General features: G+C 58.6%; 1 protein-coding gene across 7 annotated transcripts; it reads left to right on the forward strand.

Moving 5' to 3' along the window:
* The first annotated feature begins 258 nt into the window (after nt 1-258).
* KCTD15 (potassium channel tetramerization domain containing 15) lies at nt 259-16,676 on the forward strand. Of its 7 annotated transcripts, none has more exons than XM_057314321.1 (7): nt 259-396; nt 2,059-2,156; nt 3,762-3,854; nt 4,488-4,663; nt 9,617-9,761; nt 12,082-12,524; nt 13,750-16,676. In XM_057314321.1, the coding sequence occupies exons 3-7, from the start codon at nt 3,789-3,791 to the stop codon at nt 13,886-13,888; spliced, it is 969 nt and encodes a 322-aa protein (XP_057170304.1). In that variant the 5' UTR covers nt 259-396; nt 2,059-2,156; nt 3,762-3,788; the 3' UTR covers nt 13,889-16,676. The 7 variants fall into 7 exon arrangements, with proteins under 7 accessions (XP_057170304.1, XP_057170309.1, XP_057170307.1 ...); XM_057314326.1 differs by having other exon boundaries at nt 12,219-12,524; XM_057314324.1 differs by having other exon boundaries at nt 4,551-4,663.
* Nucleotides 16,677-19,877: the final 3,201 nt, after the last annotated feature.

The raw sequence follows: 19,877 nt of genomic DNA on the forward strand, positions 1-19,877 counted from the left end.
GGCTGATTTTCTCGCCAGCAATCAGGGAAGGCCGCTGGAGAGAGAGGAGGGAGGAGAGGAGGTGGGAGCGGCGGGAGGGCAGCCGGAGAGCGGCGCGAAGAGGAGGCGGAGGCGGCGGTGGCGGCGGCGGCGGCCGCGAGGAGGGGAGGAGGCGAGGGGAGGGCGGGGAGGGGAGGCCCCGGCGCGCCGCGCCGCGAGGGGCCGCGCGAAGCGGGGGCCGGGGCGGGAGGGGTGGGTGGGGGGAGGGTTGGGGGCGAGAGAGAAAGTAACTCCAGGACGAGACCGGAGCGACCCGCGCAGCGAGCATAGGCGGCGAGGCTGCGCCCGGCGCCCGAGACCGGCGGCTGCGGGGGGCGGGGGCTGCGCCCGAGCCCGATCCGCCGCTCCGGCTCCGAGGTAAGCCCCGCGCGGACGGCCACCGCTCAGCGCCGCGCACCCCTGTCCCCAAAGTGGCGGCGATACCGAGAAAGTCGCTCGGCTGGGGTTCGGACCTGGGTGGGGGCGGCTGCTTTGTCCCGGTGCCGGGCGGCGGGGGCTGGCGGCGCCGGGGCACCCAGCACAAAGGCCTGGCGCGGGAGGGGGGGATTGCCCACGTGGGCTGGCCCTGGCCCCGGGTGGACCCTCCCCACGCGGGCGGGCGCGGAGCTTCCGGCCGCGCGGGGCGGGATGTGGGGGGGTGTTGCAGGTCCCGGCACTCGGGCCTCAGTGCAGGGCCGAGCGCCCTGCAGGGCCAGCGAGTTTCCGGGGTCAGAACCGGGCTCACGCAGCTGGGGCTTTGGGGCGCACAGGGCCCGGCTTGGCGCCCAAATCAGAAAAAGTCTCTAACGGGACAGATGTGCGTCCTCTGACGCCCACCCCCCGCGTCCGAGACGGGGCGGGAGGGGCGGGCGAGCTGGTAGTGGTCCCAGGTGCACGGGGTCGGGGGCCCAGCGCGCCGCACGGAGACGCGGTGGTCGCCTCCGGCTGGGGCTGCCCGCGGGTCCTCCCTGACCTGGACGCGCGCACGGGGCACACACTCGCAAACGCCCCTCTCCCGTAGCCCAAACGCCTTTCCGTCCTCCCGCGCCCCCCACCTCGACTGCAGAAAGATAAGCTTCAAGTTTTCACTCCGTGTCTCAAATGTGCATGAAGGAATTTAACTGCACGAGTGAATAACAGCATTAGTTTCAATTAATTTTTTTTAAATCCCGGCAACAATAAACTTTGAGAACAAAAGCGCTTTTACGTCCTTAATTAGGCGAGCTTCCCATCTGTGGTCTCTAAGTGTCTGCCTCTTGATTTAACTTTGTCCTCCGCCCCGCCCCCGCCGCACACCCCTCCCCGCCCTGCCAGGCACTTCGGGTTCCGTGGCCACCCCCGCCCCGCGGCGCCGCCGGCCTTGGCCCAGCCGGCTCTGGCCGCCCCGAAGTTCACACCGGCCGGCGGGCTCTGCGGCGGGGCTGGCGCGCACCAGGTGGCACGCTCGCCCCCCTCCGGGCCCACTCCCGCCACCCCCACCCCCCGGACCATTCTGCAGGCCCCTGGCACTCTAGCCCGCGGCTGGCGCCCAGGGCGCAGAGCTGAAGGGAGCTCGGGAGGCGCCTTCTGTTTACCTTTTATGGTTAAAATAACAGCTTAGCAAAGAAGCGACTTCACGAAGAAGCGATTTAGTGAAATCGTCTCAAGCTGCCGCAGCTCAGCCAGTTTAATCACCCCCAGAGAGCTGAACAACTGCGAGCACAATGGGACACAAAATCATTTTGTGTGTAAATGAGCGTGGCATTCTGCTCGCTTCCCTCTGCTCGGGCGGGCGGGGCTCGGCGGCGGCGGCGGCGGGCGGGCACGGGACCCGGGCCTCCCACCGCAGCTCCGAGAAGCAGGTCAGTACCTAGCCAGTTTTGAATCCCGCAGGCCCCGGAGCACACCACACCGCGGAGGCCCCTGCAACAGGCGGTTTGGGCGAGCCTCGGGACGGCCGCTGCGCGCTGGGGCTGGGTCGTGGGGTCGGGGGTTTGCTGGTGGTGTTGAAGGACTGAACTTGTGTCTTACTGCCACCCACTTTTGTGCTTCTGACCGCAGCAGTGGTGTCCGGGAAAGGTCGTTGTCCTGCACAGATGCGTTTGCCCGAGGCAGCCCTGGAGGTTCTGGTCGAGGCGTAAAGCCTGGGGCTTCCAATGGTGAGTTTCTGGTTTGCTGTGAACATCAGGTTGCGCTTGTGGTGGAAAAGAGGCTTGGATGACAATTGGACTGAAGAGCTTTTGTGATGGGTACTTGGTGTTAAATGTCACTTGAGTCGCGTTCCTGGTAGTTGGGAAAACATTGCGCAGTCCGCTTTGATAGAATTTCCATCGGAATTCCTTCCAGCACAGTTTATCCTCAGTGTGGCTTTCCTTCTGACTCCTCCCCCAGCAGAGCTTCCCAGGGCAGGATCACCCATCCTGAGATCTGTTTTGGTCTCAAAGAACTTCCTTGAGATAAGTGACCTGCTTGGCTTTTCTGAGCTGGCCAGAAGTCAGGAATGTCACAAGCAGCAGACCCTGAGTAAACCCCAGTGAGAGTATAAATTAAATATCACTGTCTAGTAGCAACCCCCCCCCCCCAATCCCAGTTTCGTGTCAGGGAACTTTCTAGGACACGAGGGCAGAACAAATCCTGGGAGAGGAACCTTACTTCAATTGGCAGGATTGATGATGCTCATTGGACCTTGGTCCATGTTTTAAAATTGGAGGTTGAATTTCAAGACATAAGTCAAACCTGTAAGAGATAAGTCCAGGGTAGGCTTGCGGGAGCCAGCGTGTGTGGGGTGGGTGGCTGGGTGTGGGTGTTCACTGTGCCCCAGGAGACAGCCTCAAGTCCATGCAAGGGGCTGCCTAGACCTCCACCCCTCCTTCATGCAGTGTCCTAGGGTTCAGGTGGTCGTTGGCATAGAGGAAGGTTGCTGAGTGACTGGGGAGGACCAGGAGAGAGGGTCCATTTGCTGAGCTGCTGACTGTTCCCTTCTGGCCAGCTCTCTAATGCCTGGTGGGGGGGTGATTCCCGAGGGGATCTGGAATACATTAGGCACAGACAAGACCATACTGTGGGTCTGGGGACAAACTGCAGAGGTGCAGGCTAGGCAAACAAAGACAAGTTTCCTCTCTCAGGAGCCCTAGGGAGGAGGTGGCTTCCTGCATGACTTTGGCTCTTCCCCTGGCTTCTGCCAAACGAGGCTGCTCTGTGTCAGGCCATCCACATACTGCATCTTAACCACGGTGGAGACGGTTTTCAGAGAGGTCCCGGGCTCCCCAGCCCATGGAGGGTGGGGGATCCTCCCTGGGCTGTGGTCCACGGGGTTCTCTGCTGATGCAAGAGGAGACACGCTTGGTAACGCGGCTCTGAACCAAAATACCAGGAAAATCAGATTTGTTCTGAAACATTTTGGGGCAATAATGGTGAGCATATGCTTCAGCACTGTCATTAACTGAATTAGCAGACATGGGGCTGCCCAGAAAACACGTGTGTGAGAGTGTGTGTGTGTGCGCGCGCGCGTGCACACATGTGATTGTGTGTGTGCGCGCGCGCGTGATTTTGTGTGTGTGTGTGTGTGTGTGTGAGAGCTTTTACGGCTTTGGAACATGGGGACAGGGTAGTGGCGGGTGGAATCTAGAGAGGGCTGTGTGGTGTGGGGGTCCCAGAGAGCACAGGCGGAAAGGATGATTCCAGGCATCTTTGACTCTGGGCGACCGGGCACCCACGACTCCTGAGGAGTAAAAGCCCTGTGGTTTTGTCGGTGCTCCCCACAGATACTCTGGGCAGTGATGGAAGCCTAGATGCCTCACCGCAAGGAGCGGCCGAGCGGGTCCTCGCTTCACGCCCACGGCAGCGCCGGCACTGCGGTGAGAGCCAGCAGGGTGGGCTGGGGCAGCGGCCGGTGGCCCCCTCTTTGCCCTTTTCCCCAGCGCCTGCCTGCTCACCGGCCGCCCGTCCTCACAGCCACCACATTCAAGGGATGGCTGTTGACTGGCTGTACGATTATGTATTTTTTGAAACAAAAATGCTCTTAATTTGATGTGAAATTTACTACATGTATAAAACTCAACGCCTTAGGTGCTGAGGAAGTCACTAATTTAGAGGTGTCTCGTTACTGAGACAAACTTGCAAAAACCCCTGAATCCCAATTCACAAATTGGTGATTCGTTTGTCAGGGGATATTTCACATCTAACACATAAGCCCGCGACCTTTAATTAGAATTTTGCAGTTTGTTTTATGCCCCTGGAGGCTGACACCTTGAAAATTTTTTTTCTTGATTTCTTATTGCTAATAAGCATCTTTCTTTTTTCCCTCTGGTACTTTGAAGAAAATGATGCAAATACACTTAATTACAGTGGTGGCCATAATTTGTCAGCTGAATATGTGATCAGGCACAGGCAGAAGTGATCTGATTAGATCTGTGATCACATTGGCAATAAAGGGAGTGCACGGCTCTGTCGTGGAGAAACTCTTGTTCTCACCTTGTCTCCATCTCCAGGAGGGAGGAAGCATGTCCCGGTTATCTCTTACCCGGTCGCCCGTGTCTCCCCTGGCTGCCCAGGGCATCCCGCTGCCAGCCCAGCTCACCAAGTCCAACGCGCCTGTGCACATCGACGTGGGAGGCCACATGTACACCAGCAGCCTGGCCACGCTCACCAAGTACCCCGACTCCAGGTAAGAGCCGAGCCCCACGTGGCACCAGGCGTGCCATGGCTCCTGGCAGCATCGGCCGCCTGCTGCCAGTGGGGTCTGTCTCCTCTGCCAGCCAACAGGCAGGCTCTCCAGGGCCCCCCTGCTCTCCCAGACCTGGGGCACTAGGGTTCCGGAGGCCAAGGCTGCGTCTCGAAAGATGCTTTTATACAAGGACTTGTGATCCTGTGTTGGTGGCATCAAAAGTGCCGGGTGGAGCTTCTGACCCACCGGCAGAAGCCCCTCATTCAGAGCCAGCCCCACCTGAAACTGGCCAGCAGCTGGCTGGGGAATCTCAGGCACCTTTGGGTTCCTCTGGACTGAGACTCAGGTCTGGCCTTTGCAGAGGATCATTTGTGAGTCACGCTGTGTACTCCTTGGGATGGTGTTGGAGAGAAGTACTGAATCCTATTTCCTACTCCAACCCTCGGTTAAGTACATAAGGGGAGGGAGGAGTGGGAGTTGCAATTTGCCATCGTTGTCTGTTTGAGCGGCCCCTGCTAGACCCTGAGGGGTAGCAGCAGGGTCCCTTGGGCGGGGCCGGGGGGTGACTAGCTAGGAATTCCAGGATGTTCAGACACATCCGGGGCTGTGGATAAACATGAGCCTCATACCCCCGTCCGCAGTCGAATTGTCTCTGACCAGGAGCCTCCCAGCAGGGCACCTTGCTGTCTGCCCAGCTCCCTGGAGCTCCTTGGGCCCATTTGTGGCAGGTGCTCGGCGCCACCGGCTCCCCAGCTCCTGCCACTTGGACATGACCCTCCCGGGGACAGACCTGGTTTCCTGTTGGCATAGCAGCAGGGCTGACAGGAGCAGGAATGGGTCTCTGAACATCTCCTGGAGGTGACACAGCGTGCGGCTCGCAGAGCCCACGACTGCTTGCTTCTGGCACGGCGAGACAGCCACCATGGAGGGCTGAGCAGCAGGAGGGCCAAGGCTGCAGGGTATCGCCCTTGTTTTATACATTTAAAAAAAAAAGAGAGGAGTTAATTAATCCCCCAGACACTGAGGGATCATCTCTGGGAAGCTTTCTTGTCAGTCGGCCTTGTCGCCGGTGCGGTGGCTCAGCGCCGAGGCTTCCGAGTGCGTGGCACCTTGAGGAGGGCCGGGGTGGAGCCACCGCAGGGGCAGGAAGGCTCTCTCGAGGAGCCAGTGCTGGAGGTGGGTATAGCGTCCAGTGCGAAGCTGGGGAGTCCAGGGCACAGGTGGCAGTGGGGACTCCATTCCCTCAGCCCAACAGAGGCTAGGCCTGGGGCGCTTGTGAACCCGGGGCCTTGCGGGGACAGCAGCCACGAGGCCACACCAGCAGTGCCGGCCTGCGCGCTCGCTTGCGGAGCTCTGTCTAGGATGGGAGATGGATTCTGCTTATTTAATTTCAATTTTGCCTTCTGCGGCATTCCCGAGTTGTTTGAGATAGATCATCCCTTAATCGGCTGACGACGTTTGTGAGTGAAATTCATAAAACCCTTGCCCACAACCTCTCTGAAGAGTGTTTCTTGAAATCAGACACTTGCCTTTCTAGAGTAATCACAGCTCAGGCCTGCGGGGAATGGCTGCCTCATTCTCGTCTTCAGGCTGCTGCCTGGGATCAGCAAGGGCAGGGGCCAGCCCTCTCCGCACCCCTTCCCCACCCACGGTGCGGCTCCTCCTTGCCCGTCCTCCTGCTCTGCGCTCGGGCAGCCCCTCTCACTGGGGGGACGGAGGCCCCTGTGGCCCCGTGATCTGGCATGTGGGACCCTCGGCAGCAGGATGTGCCCAGAGGGGGTGGCGGTCTGCATTCTTTCCCCGGGGCCGGGGCTCTGAGATGAATCTGTCTTTCTTGCCTGGATGGCTTCTGGCTCAGGGGAGAGCTGCTCCCTGGGCCTGAAGCTTTGGCCTAGAGGCCAAGGGGTAGCGTGACCCGTAGGACAGTCAGGCAACAGTGGGTCAGGCCGGGCTTGGAAAGTGGGTTGGACAGCTGTGCTGGCAAGAGCCCCTCAGATTGCTCTCGTCCTTCTTTAAGTGAATCATTAAAATTAAAAAACGTTTTTTCACCAATCCTGGAAACCAATACCAATCCCTCACCCAGTGGCACTGATGTATGAGTCACCAAGAGAGGGAGAAGTAAGGGTGCTGAGATCACCCCAGGGGGGCCTGGATATCAGGCAAGTCCTGCCTGGCAGTGCCGTGAGACCAGGGGGCTGGTGCCCCATAGCCGCGGGTCCCTGAGCCCACAGGACTATGCCCTTGCTTCTGGTTCTTGGCTCCTCAGGGCTGTTGGCTCCGACAACAGGGAGCAGGTGCCGCCACTGGCTGGCCCAGAAGCCGCCATTAGCCCGCACCCAGAAAGAGCAGAGCACGGCGGCCCAGGGCTGCCGGACATCCATTAGCTGCTGCCGTCACAGTCCCAAGCTGGTGTCCGTGCTGGCTGTGGGAAGCAGCAAATTAAGCCAGGAGCTCCAGAACAAATAAAACCTTCCCCTGAAACATGCAGGAAATTGGAGCCAAAGCTTTAAAAAAAAGACGACCTCTGTCAGCTGGGGTCAGAACTGGCCAGATTATTCAATGAAGGACTTCCGAACCCTGCAACCTCTGTCAGAGGGTGACCCAGGGAAGGAGCTGGCTCTCAAGACCCTGCTGGTGGAGGGGGGTCCTTTTGTGGCAATTGTCCTACGCTGTCCTCAACCTACTCACATCCTTGGTAGCCTCAGACCCCGAGAGCATGAAAAGCCTTTGTTCTTCGAAGGGACACTGATGGTAATAGCTAGAAACAGTCTTAAAATAAGGCCGATTGAGAACCTTCTAGCCTTGGACCAATAAGACAGCCTAGAGCCTAGCCAGCCCTGGAATGTGGGGGCCCTAGACCAATGGGATGGTGTGGAACCCAGCCCTGGCATCAGAGAGACTGGCAACATAGCCAGTCCTAGAACATTGCTGCAGAGTGTTTGAGCTCAACCAGGAAGGGTGGAGAAAGTTCCACAGGGAGGCTGAGGCTTTGGTCTAGCCGGCTTGCTTGTGGATATGGTTCTTCCTTCTTCCTACCAGTGCCATGTGTGGGCCCTCTGCTGTCTGGCGAGGACAGCTCATGGGACCAGGCAGCCTTGCTCAGTCCCGTCTGCCTCTGGGGTCCTGGATGGCCCTCGTTCTGACATCTGAATGTCCAAGCTCCACTGAGGCTAGGCCTTGGGGTCTTTGGCAGCTGGACTAGACCTTGGAACCCACAAGGCCTCCCAGCAGCGGCTGTGGTCCCCAGGCCTGGGAAGTTGAGAGGGCTCAGTGGCCTTCGGAGTCCTGAGATGAGTCGTATCCGGGTGACTGCAGTACTGGTTCCACAGGCCCGGGCCTCTCCACACCTCATCCTAGGCTCTGGGCTGCTCACGCCTATCCAGGAGGCAGCCTTGCCCTCTACACGGCCCTGCTGGGACCGGGGCTCGGCCATGTGCGCAGAGTGAGAAGAGGTGAGTGCATGGCTACTGCACACCTGGGCAGGCCCTCACGGCCAGTGCCTTGAGTGTGCCAGGCCAGCAGAGTGGAGGACAGTGCAAACGGGAGGCCCTGAGAGACGCTTTGGGGATTCTCACCCCTCAGCTTCTGCCCAGCTCGTGTGCCCTGGCTCACAATGGCAAGGCAGGGCAGGGCCTTAGGAGCGGGGATCTGGGGCGCACAGAGGACTGGGCTGTTGGTGGAGAGGGGAGCCTCCCTGGAGGGTCCTCGCTGGCACAGGTGGTGAGTCGGGAGCCTTGGGCACCAGCTGTCCCAGGCCGGGGCCACCGCTCTCCCGGGCTGTGCACACATGCTGTCACTGTGGCAGGGTTTTGCTGGTAGGTGCCGTGCCTGCTGAAGGGATTCTGGAGGTCCCCTGAGGGGACCCTGCCAAACTCCCACCTGTTCCTGAGTCCAACTCTTGGCTGTCCCCAGCCCTCTTTGGGGCTCCTAACTGTCCACAGCCAGGCCTGGGGTCAGCAGGAAACTTAGCCAAATAGGGCCGGCTGCCCTGGGCATTAGAGAGGCCCCAGCCCTCCTCCCTGGAGTGGACGGGGACAGGCAGGGGCTCCCTGCAAGCTTCCCGAAAGTCCTGTGTTGCCGTGAGACGGGCGACCTGTCTCCTGCCAGGGTGCACACCTGTTTCTGTGTGTGTGCACACCTGTTTGTGTGTGCACACCTGTTTCTGTGTGTGCACGCACAGGCGTATGGGTACATACCGAGTGCGTGTATGTGCATAGACCGAGGTGTGTGTGTACATGTTTACACCGCAGCTCGTGTGCAAGCACACTGTTGAGCGTGTGAGCGTGTGCTGCCCGCCTGCCTGCCTCTCTTCCTCCCCTTGGGCCCCCCGAGTGGCTGTGTGTGGTTTGTCTAATCTGTCGAGCATACAGAGTGGTGTCTCCGGGTGGTTCGTGTTGGCTGGAATGGCCTCTGCCTGGGTGTGTCTCGGTCTGCCTGTGATTCGTGTGTTGCAAGGGAGGGGACCATGTGATCCTGGGCCTGTCGCCCAAGTGCATCCCATTCACGTGGGGCGGGTGAGGTGGGTGTGACCCAAGACAGCCTTGCCCGGTCTACATGTGTTCACTGGGCGTGGGGCCGTGGGCTGGGGTATCTGATGGCTGGTAGGAGTTTTCGGGGTGGGTCTGCCTGGCAAGGGTTCGTGTGCGTGAGGCAAGGAAGCTGCTCTGTCTGGGTCTCGCTCTAGTTTTCCAGGCCTGGAACGTGTCGGTGGGCGGGTGCGAGCCGCCAGGTGTGTCTCTCTCTGGCTGGGACTTGTGAGTGTCGGCCGGGTACGGAGCACGTGCTGGTGGCCTGTCTGGCTGTGTCCTGACGGCCCACGGTGTGTGCAGACGTCTGTGGTGCCTGGCACAGTCCCAGGGTGACGCACGTCAGGCCCCTTGCCCCTGCAGGGGGAAGGGGGCAGGCCCGGAGGCCTGGCCTTGCGTCAAATACCCCACTCTCCCTCTTTCCCAGAATAAGCCGCCTCTTCAATGGCACCGAGCCCATCGTCCTGGACAGTCTGAAGCAACATTACTTCATCGACCGGGATGGGGAGATTTTCCGCTATGTCCTGAGCTTCCTGCGGACGTCCAAACTGCTGCTCCCGGATGACTTCAAGGTAAGTCTGCAGCCGGCAGCTCCCCTGCGCTGTGTGTGCGGTGGCGTTACACAGGGGACGCTGTGACTTAATAAATGGACCCATGGTCGTCATGGCAACCATAAAAAGTTAACCGATGAAGCCGAGGGCTAAATCAGTTTTTCTAAACTAATTTTGTTTTCTCACATTTTTAGCTTATTTATCAGGGTGTAACAACAATCAAGCGGCGGCACTTACCCCGTTTCGTTTGCCGCGTTGAAGGACAGTCGTGTGCCATAGTTATGGGAGTTAGAGCTTCCTACGTGTTCCTTGTTGGCAGCTTGCAGGGAAACCCTGATCCAAACCAAAGACCTTTTAAACAAAAGGTTACCCCCAGGTCCCGGGGCGAGCCTGTCCAGGGCAGCCGACCTGGTTCCAAGAGGCCTGCCTCCGTGCTGGGCCCCTCCGCGGCACCGGGGATCCCCGAGGAAGGAAGCTCAGGCCTGGCTCGAGCCAGCAGATGTCCTTCCTTCCTTCCTGCACCCAGAGGCCCAGGGGCCCTGGGGCTGTTTTGTCCTCCATGCAACTGATACTGTATGCCAACAACGAAAGACAGGCCAGAGACAGTGAAACGTGGGCAGACGTGGGTCCTGTCCCCTTAGCGCTTACAATCTAGTGAGAAACCTAGTGTTGTACAACAACATGCATGGATTCCCTGGGGGGACAAATGTTCCTTAGAAGTAGAGAGTGTGGTGAAGGGGAACCATGGAGAACCCAGCCCCAGGGGGTTTGGAGGGAAGGATGCTTCTCCGGGTGAGGGAGGAAGAGGGGCAGACAAGTGTGAGCACCTTGATGAGGGGGCAGGGTGGCAAGAAGCTTGAACCCTTCCAGAACCAGAGAGAAGGTGTCAGCCTGAGGCTGTATGAAGGGGGAGGGGAAAGGAAGCTGCCGTTTGAGGTGGGACCTTGGTGGGGGCCTCAGCATTTGGCATTTTACCCAGAATGCAATGGAAGGGTTGTGAGCAGGGAATGACCATCAGGTTTGCCAGTCAGAAGGACAGCCCTGGCTGCTGTGTGGGGAAGGGTGCAGTAAGGGTTGGGGGGGGGGGGAGCAGGAGGCCGAGGGAGGTTTCCTGAAGGCCTTGGTCCAGGTGGGAGGCAGCAAAGATAGAGCAAAGCGGCAGATTAGATTTCTGTTTAGGAACTGGCCACAGAAGGCTGTAGTGTGGATCGGTGGGGGCTATGGGGAGCCTTGAGGCTGCCTCCTGGACTTTGGCTTGGGTCCTGAGTGGATGCATGGAGGCCCAGGGGTGGAACAGGCTAGAGGGAGCGTTGCACCTCACTCCTGCATGGAATTGGCGGGGGGGGGCATTGGGCGGAGATGTTCTGCACTATAAGGAAAAATGTGTGCAGATATCATTTAAAACCTCGGGAGTGGATGAGAGCAGATGCCCAGGATGGAGCCCTGAGGAACCCCAGTGGAGGGACAGGATGGGTCCCTGATAGACGGCAGGCCCGGATAGGAGCTAGAACTTGGGCTTCCCTCCGAGTGGTTCCAGAGGCTGGTGCCAGCAGGTGGAAGACACTGAGGGCCTGTGGGGTGGGCCCTGCTTTGGGGGTTGGGTCTCCTTGCTTCTTCGCCAGGGATCCTCAGGCTCACCAGCCACCCTTGAGCTCAGCCCCAATGAGTGGCCCAAGTCCTGGGTCCTAAGCTACTCAGGGCCAGGGCAAATATGGGTGTGCATGTGTTTGGGGGACAGTTGGTGTAAGCATCCCAGCCTGGGAGTGGGCTGCCTGGAGGTGGGCTTCCCACTCCCAGACACCTCCTCAGCCTGCCTGCTAGGGCAGGATGGGCCTGGCACTTGGCAGATTTTGTCGTCCCTTAGACCCCAGCCCCTTCTCTGAGCTGGGTGTTTATGTCCACTTTATAGACAGGGAAACTGAGGCTCTGAGAAGGTCAGTTATTGACCATCAGAGGCCTCAGGGCTGGTAGATAGCATGCCAAAAAATCCCACCCAGGCAGGTCTGCTTTGCCTCCCTGCTGGGCTTTGAGCTCCCCACCCCCACCCCCCGCCAGCCCCAGGCCCTGCAATGAGGATGCTGCTGCCCTGTGCCTGGCCCAGCCTCTCCTCTCTGGGATTCTAAGAAGGCAGCAGGTCCCCAGGCATAGGCACAGCCCTCAGGCTCCACTAGTCCAACCCCCTAGGTCTTTCCAGAGGCCCCTCTCTGCTCCAGGGACTTGAGGCCCATTGGAAGAGCACAAGGTTATCTGGCAAAGGTGCGCGCCAGCTGCTGTTTGGGTTAAGGCTAGACTCCCAGGCTTGTACACATTCACCTGAGCCTCATTCTCCCCATCTGTACAGTGGGTACAACCATCCCAGTCCACACTGAGCCGTGGGGGTCGCAGCTCTACGGAATTGCATGGGGCAGGGCACGTGGGGGGCCGGAGTCGGAAAGAGCTGCCCGCACCTGCAGCCATCCGGTCTGCGCATGCCCACAGGACTTCAGCCTGCTGTACGAGGAGGCGCGGTACTACCAGCTGCAGCCCATGGTGCGGGAGCTGGAGCGCTGGCAGCAGGAGCAGGAGCAGCGCCGCCGCAGCCGTGCCTGTGACTGCCTGGTGGTGCGGGTCACGCCGGACTTGGGTGAGCGGATTGCGCTCAGTGGCGAGAAGGCCCTCATCGAGGAGGTCTTCCCCGAGACCGGGGACGTCATGTGCAACTCTGTCAACGCCGGCTGGAACCAGGACCCCACGCACGTCATCCGCTTCCCGCTCAACGGCTACTGCCGGCTCAACTCCGTGCAGGTGAGGGTTGCGCCCGCCCCGCCCGCCTCACCCCTGGCTCCCCCTAGCCCTCCGGCAGCGGGGCTAGGTGGAGGGAGGCGCGGTCCCTGAAACGGTGAAGCCCTCCCGTGCCATCTTACAGAAAAGGCAACAATGTGTCGATGCATAATTTATGTCCCGCTCATAATTAAATGATGGCGCCTGGGGGATGGACTTAAAAAAATTGATCTGTGCTTTTTTTTTTTTTTTTCCAAAAGGATGTTCTATAAAAATGGCCCAGAGTATTTTCAACAAAGTGTGCTTCATTTGACACCCAGAGTCTGCCTTTCGATTCAAATTAAACCCAGGCCATAGGAGGGGGCAGGTCAGAGGCTGAGCGAAGGTGGCCTGGAGCCCCCTTGCTCACCCTGCTGACCCACGGCCACAGGCACACAGACGGCTGCCCAGAGCCGTTCTGAGCTGGCCTTCCTCAGATGGGTCTCAGAGTTGGGGAGCCCCAGATGGATGGGGCCTGTTCTGCACCAGCTCTTCCAGACCCAAGAGCAGATTCCTATTTCAGACTTAGGGCAGAGTGGCCATTGTGGGGGGAGAGTGCTCCCCCCCTCCCCCATGCACACATTCCACAGGCTGTCAGTCAGAACTTGCTACTCGTTTGACACAGGTGTCAGACACAGTGATGGGACCCGCCCCCTCACAGAGGCACCAACCCACGTGGACATGGAGGCCTGTAGAGACTCAGACACCAAGAGGGCTCCTCCTCCTCCCCACCCCGAGTTCCCTTGAGCTGATGAGCCCCCAGGCCTCAAACCATCTGGGACTCACAGCTCAGGGAAGCAGGTGGCTGCCCAGAGGCCAGGGGCAGGGTCTCTATTATTGAGTCAGGCCTCAGTGAGGTGGGGGAGGGGGGCTGGGACCACATGTCTGGAGGGAGAGGGACAGGTTACACCGTGGAGAAGAGAGAAGGGGCCCAAAGTCTCTTTCTGCCTCTGGATCAAGGCTGTGGACCCCTGAGAGGAGCAGGGTGGGGTTGCCTTTCCCAGGTTTGGTCACTCGAGGGGACCCGGGGTCTGGCTGCTCCCATCCCTCCTGCGGTTACTCAAATAGTGGTTCTGCAGGGCGGTCTCTCTCGTGAGATCTTAACAGGAGAAGGTAGCTTGCCCTGGCTAATGCCCACCTGCCCGCAAGGCCAAGCCGGGCAAACTCTTCTGCAGCGGGGCATTGCTGACCCTTCTTTCTTCCGCGGCAGGTCCTGGAGAGGCTGTTCCAGAGGGGTTTCAGTGTGGCTGCGTCCTGTGGGGGTGGCGTGGACTCCTCCCAGTTCAGCGAGTACGTGCTCTGCCGCGAGGAGCGGCGACCGCAGCCCACGCCCACTGCGGTCCGGATAAAGCAGGAGCCCCTGGACTAGGCCCTGCCTCAGTGCCCACCTGAGGCCATCTGGCCCTGGGGACCCCCCAGGGACCTGGAAACAGTGCTGGGAAGTTCTGCCTCTGCCCGCTTAGCAGTGGGCATGAGACTGAGGGTGGGGCTGGAGGGTCCAAAGCCAGCCCGGGGAGCCCCAGGTATCATGGCAACAGAACGTGGGGTGCCGGAGGCACGCCCACCGAAGGACTGTTGATGTGACCCAAAGATGCTGCGGTTGGAACAGTTCTCTGGGCACTTCGGCTCCCCAGCCCGGCGCGGCCTTCTCCGAGGCGGGGTCAGCAGGGGCCAGCGGGCCCACACCCGAGGAGCCGTCCATCCTTCTCCACGCGTGGCAGACTCCGCTGGGTCTCCTTGCTTCACAGATGGCTTATTTTTCTACAGTATTTAAGATGGAAGGAACTAACCGCACAAGCCAGAGAGGCCGACAAGGACAAACGCTTCTTCATCTGGTGCTCAGTTCGTCGCTGGACGGGCAGCGCGCCCCCGCGGCAGAGGAGCTCCTGGGCGCTGGGGCCCGGGTGCCCGCAGAGTGGGGCTCGGAGACTTCTGGTCCCTGCTCCAGAGACAGACGCAAGAATGGCAATGCCATAGGAACTGAAGCAGGGCCCCCAGGAGGGCAGGGCTGCCGGGAGGGGGGCTGTGTGGGTGTGGGGGATGGATGGCTCTGGAACCATCTGAGACCCTCCCCTTTGCTGCCACCCAGGGTGCAGGCCACACTTGGCGAGTCGCCCGACCTACTAATGCCCCGGGGGCTTCCAGTCCTGTCTGAGCGTCCTCACACCTGGGCTTCTGCATAAGTCTCTCCCCATCCAGACCAGCCACGGGGCCACACCGCATCCTTACCTCAGGAATGGGCCCCATGGTGAAGGGGCCCATGTGTCAGCAGCATCCTCTGGGTCCCCAGCTCAGGAAGCCGTCCCCAGCTCCGATTTTCCCACACAAATATGCACACTGAATTTGAATTAAACTGTTAACACTAGCCTGCCGATGAGACTGGGACCCAAGGCGTACCTGGGGCTCCGGATTCCAACAAGGACCGGCCCGAGGAGTCCTCCCAGACGACAGGCACAGAGATGGACACCCCCGGCCCTGTCCCCCTTCCGTGCGCACTGGCTCCACCCGGGTGGGGAAGTCTCGGAGCGGCGCCCCAGCCGACCCAGCGCTGTGTACGATGCCTGTAGACTTGTATATGACTCCTTTAATATTGTAAAGATGCTGATGTATAATTGGGTGTTTGTGTAAACACATTACGTTCCTACTTCATGCCATAAATGATGCTCTAAAGCGAACGACTCAGGCTCCGTCCTGTGCAGAAGCGGCAGCCGGATCCCTCCTGCCATGCGGTGCGGCGTGGTTTGGGTTCCCCGGAGAACCAGCGGACACCCCCCCCCCCCCCGCGCCACGCAGCCATAGCTGGGGGAGGGGGAGGGGCAGGGTCCTGAACGGCCGTTATTTATTGCATTTGGGTGTTTCCTCTCTGCTGTGCCTGCCTGTCCCCTTTGGGGAGCACAGATTCTGAATTCTGAGTCACAGCCCCGAACCAGATGCGATCTGGGGGAAGGCAGACAGAAGGTCTCCGGGGGCTTTTGATCCAAGTCTTAAATGCTTGAGATTTTTCCCTCCCTGGCTCTGGGTTGAGGTCGGCGTCCTCTTAGCGCCCCACAAAGCAGCAGAAGGTGGCCATCCATGGTTCGGGCCAGCCAGGAGCCCTCGCAGCCCTCAGCATAAGCGCAGGCCGCCAGAGCGCGGAACAAGGCCTCAGTGTGCCTCTTCCCCGGGGTAGGCCTCCCGTGTTAATGAGTCTTTTTGTATTTTTCCTCAAAGCCCTTATGTTCTAACCCACGAGGACCCTTTTACATGCCCGGTAAGGGGCACCAGCTTCAACCTGCCTGCAGGACGGGAGCACAGAACAGCCTCAGCCCGTCGGAGGCCACAAAGCAGACGCCATCCGCCGTACAATCTACTTTGCCGGACAGACTTGCTGGCCTTCTCTGCTTAGCAACGCGCCTACGGTTGGCACATCTGCATTTTGGCATCTGAGGCTCACGTCTGAGAGGAGGAGAAAGTGTTGTGTTTATTAGAAAGGAAGTCTTGTGAAAACAGCTCAGTGCTGCGTGCGTTTTTGGATTTTTCTGGTATGATAGCCAGGATGGTTACTGGTTGCTGGAGATCCCCTAACATTTGGGAGCAGACTCTCTTTTTGACACACCATTGTGCTGAAAAAACAACAATGAAAAGAGTAACGACCTTAACTGAGTGTTACTCCTATGTCTTTGCTAATGAAGTAAAATCAGGAAGTCGATTTCACATAAATTGGGAAATTTCTGAATCTGTAGAGATATCCTATGCTCCCTTAGTAATGCTAAAATTCTGATATATATAGTCCCCATAAGCAGCACAAATTAGTGATTTCTTTAAAACATTTTTATACTTCTGGAATGACTATATTGTAAGTAATCTTTTGATCAAATACCAGCAGCGTAAATGTTTCTTCTGTTCCTCATGAGCCTCAAAACTGATTATTTATGATAAGCGACCGGAGAGAGAACTCTGCCAACACGGTCCAACCTCTGCCAGGGCAGGGGAGAACCGGACAAGCCACAGCACGTGGCTTCTGCCACTGTCCTGCTCACACGGGGCTCGAAGCCAGGTCACAACACTAAATATCTTTTAAAAAGTGTTGTTGTTTTTTTTTTTAAGCTACCACTTGACTGTGTTCCTTAGAATAAATAAAGGCTATTTTATAAATTACACAAGCAGCTCTAGTGCTTTGTTTCTAATCCACAGAGGCAGCCACAAGAAAGGACTCTGGTCTAAATGATTCTGAAACCACCACTCCTCACACCTGGGTCTTGGCTTGGCCAATGAATTGGACCCCGATCAGCCCAAGTCCCAAATCCTGACCTGATCTGAGGAGCTGCCATGGAGAGCTGGGCCCTAAGCTGCACGGTCCCCAGGCAGCCTAGCGTGCACCATGCTGGTAGACCTGGGAACGAGGGCAGTGAAGGCATAGGCTTCCTTTAGCTCTCCCAAACCCCCAGCCTTTTGCACTATACTGACTGTGTGTGTGTATTTGTGTGTGTATATGTGTGAACCAAACCAGTACATTTGGAAAATGGGCAGAGAAGCACAGATATGAGCAGTGGGGGACAGGATCTCCACTGAGCCCCTGACCAAGGAAAAGACTAATTTGGCTGAGCCCAGCAGAGCCTAATGAGCATAGGTTTGGGGGGCCACCCTTTTTCCCATTCAGGAGGCAGACCTGTGTTCGCTGGGAAGATGGACCATCTACTAAGATGGCCCCAGCCCGTTGGGTCCTGTCCTCCCTCTTGACTCCCCAGAGACAGGAAAACAGCTACAGTGGCACTGGAGGACACAAAGACACACAAGATTGGAGTTTCTACTAAGTCGGTGACAAGGTGGGACATACAAAAATGGGAGCAGCCAGCGGATCTTCAGTGAGAGTCAGGACTCTTGGTTCAACCTAATGGGTGATCTAGACAGAGGACAACTGTTGGCCAGACAGCACAGCTCCTGGCCTTGAGCCTGACACCTGGGCTAATGTGGGTTGTTGGAGAAACTAATGTCCAGTTTGATGGCCATAACTTCCATTGGCTTTAAGATGGATGGGCCACAAATTCAACACAGCTACACAATGCTAGTCTTGGCTCAAATGTGATTAGGACATGGCCAACCCTCTTTGCTTACCCATCCCCATCCAAAGGAGGTGGCTCCATGTGGAGAGAAGCCCTGCCTTGCCTGGAGACCAAGACCCATGAGGTAGGCCTTTCTGGATCAAGAGAAAGAAAAAGGTGTTGGTGGCAGTGATGGGCAGCTTCCTGCCGGGAGCAAGACTAGCAGTGACAGTTCTAAAGTGACCCAAGCAAAATTCAACCCCAGTGAGGTTGATCAGAAAAGGCTAATGAGAGACTCTCCCTGGACTTCACAGCTCTGGCTTCAGTCCCTGCCCTCAAGGCCCTGTAAGTCCAAGGGCATTTCTTGGTGAGCTTTCAGTGGAAGGGAAACCCCAGCCCCTGGGGGGCCTCTCCAATCCACCCCTGCCCCTGGCTGATCTTATCGGGAACACTGAATGGAAGCTCACTTCCCCCAAACCCCAGAGCCAGACAAACCAGGTACCTGCCTGAGCCAAGGTGCAGTTTTCAAACCTCAGGGCTGCGGGCAGAGTGGGGAGCACTGCTGGGGATGTGTAGCCAGACATGGCTGACTGTCGGTATAGCTGTTTACTCACAGGGACAGAGGCCACCTGGGTTTCTAGTCCTACCCTCTTACCCCAGTGGAAGGATGTCTTGGACAGTATTTGTGCTATTTTAGGGTCATCTAACTTTGACTTGAAGAGTGGGCCTATGAGGCTGCTGTGGCTTTGGACATCAGAGAGCAAAAGGGTCCCTGCTAACTGCAAAGATCCTTATCTTATCTACCACCTGCTGGGCACCATTGATTGCTGGCCAGCATGCACCAGCCCCTGGGGGTGCTTGGGGACAAGACAACCCATGAGACTGAGGGAAGACATTTGTTTTCCACAAGCATTGTTTACTTGAGGCTCTGTAAAGTTATCTAGAAGAGAATTTTCCATATTATAGCTTTGGAGTTTATCATGACATCAAACACAGATGCCCCCCAAATTCCTCGATCTGCACATAAAGCCAACAACCTCTCTCGGGCTTCAATGCTAGCCCCTCCATGGCGAACAAGCCTTCTCTGGAATTCTAATGAGAGGCCCAGAGACAGGGGCAGGTACACTCCCCAGAGGAAACACAAAGGAGAGGGCCGGAGGTCAGCTGCATTTGGAGTTTTGTCTTTATTTCCATTACATCGAACAGCCAGTCCTGACAGCCATCTCTGGGCCTGGTGGCCACGCTAGACAATGCACTTCCTCGCCCCAGAGCCATGGCTCGGGACGGAAACAGCTGGGTCATCCAGGGCCTGACTCCCAGGACCTCCTCACACAGACATCACAGACTCGGACGATCTTAAAGAGCAGGGGCGGAGCCAGGGAGCGGCCGGGACGCCCAAGCCAAGCGCCTGGGAGGATGCCCGCGGTGCCGCCCGGCCCCTCGCCCCTCCTCCCCCGGGTAACAGAGGCCCCCACCCCGCGTCCCTGGCCGGACAGCCAGAGGTGCGCCACCTGCCAACTGCTCGGTCTGCTCCCGGCCAAGCCTGCTGCTCAAAGCCTGCGTCTACAATGTCACCAGAGCTTCCTCCTCTGTGTCCTGGACCCGGTCCAGGGCTCCCGAGGAAGCTGTGGTTTGGGGCGAGGAGTCGGCCCCGGCAGGGCGGGGCGGCGGCTCCCACTCCGGACGCGGGCCACGCCCTCTTGGACGCGAACACACCCCCATTTCCCGGGGCCCACAGAGACACGCCTCGCCCTGCAGCCAAACAGCAGGAAGGCAGATTTGTACGAGTATATGCAAGGTCCTGGAATTCTCGCCCGGTTGCCACACAGTCTACGGAGCATGATTGGGGGAGGTTGTGCAACTGCCCGAGAATCCGGGGCTCTCCAGGTTCTCATCACAGGTGTCCGGTGAGCCTTGGGGTAGGGCCAGACGCCAACTTGGCCACCTTTGGGTGGCACCGATGGCCTTGCTTCAGCAGGCTCTTCCTAGAGTTGGGGAGCCCAGGTCTGTAGGAGCTGCGTGAGTGGGAGTGTAAGTTGGGGAGAGGGGACCATGCCCGTGCAGCGCCCCCCCCCCCAAACTGCAGCAGCTCTGCCTGGCAGGCCAGCAAGCGTTGCCCCCAAGCCCCCAGGCAGGATCCACACGGGTGCGGTGGTAGGCGAGGGTGGACCTTGCGGGAGGCCCCACCCAACTCAGGCTGAGACTGACAACCCCTTCTCCACCCCATGGAGCCTGTGCCCAGCAGCTGGCCTGCATTCTCAGTCTCTAGGAACCCCATGGGTGGGTCCTTCCCCCGGGGGGCCCAGTGAGTCACTTC

This window comes from Ursus arctos, unplaced genomic scaffold (assembly GCF_023065955.2).
Source record: "Ursus arctos isolate Adak ecotype North America unplaced genomic scaffold, UrsArc2.0 scaffold_19, whole genome shotgun sequence".
In the NCBI taxonomy this organism is placed as follows: Eukaryota; Metazoa; Chordata; class Mammalia; order Carnivora; family Ursidae; genus Ursus; species Ursus arctos.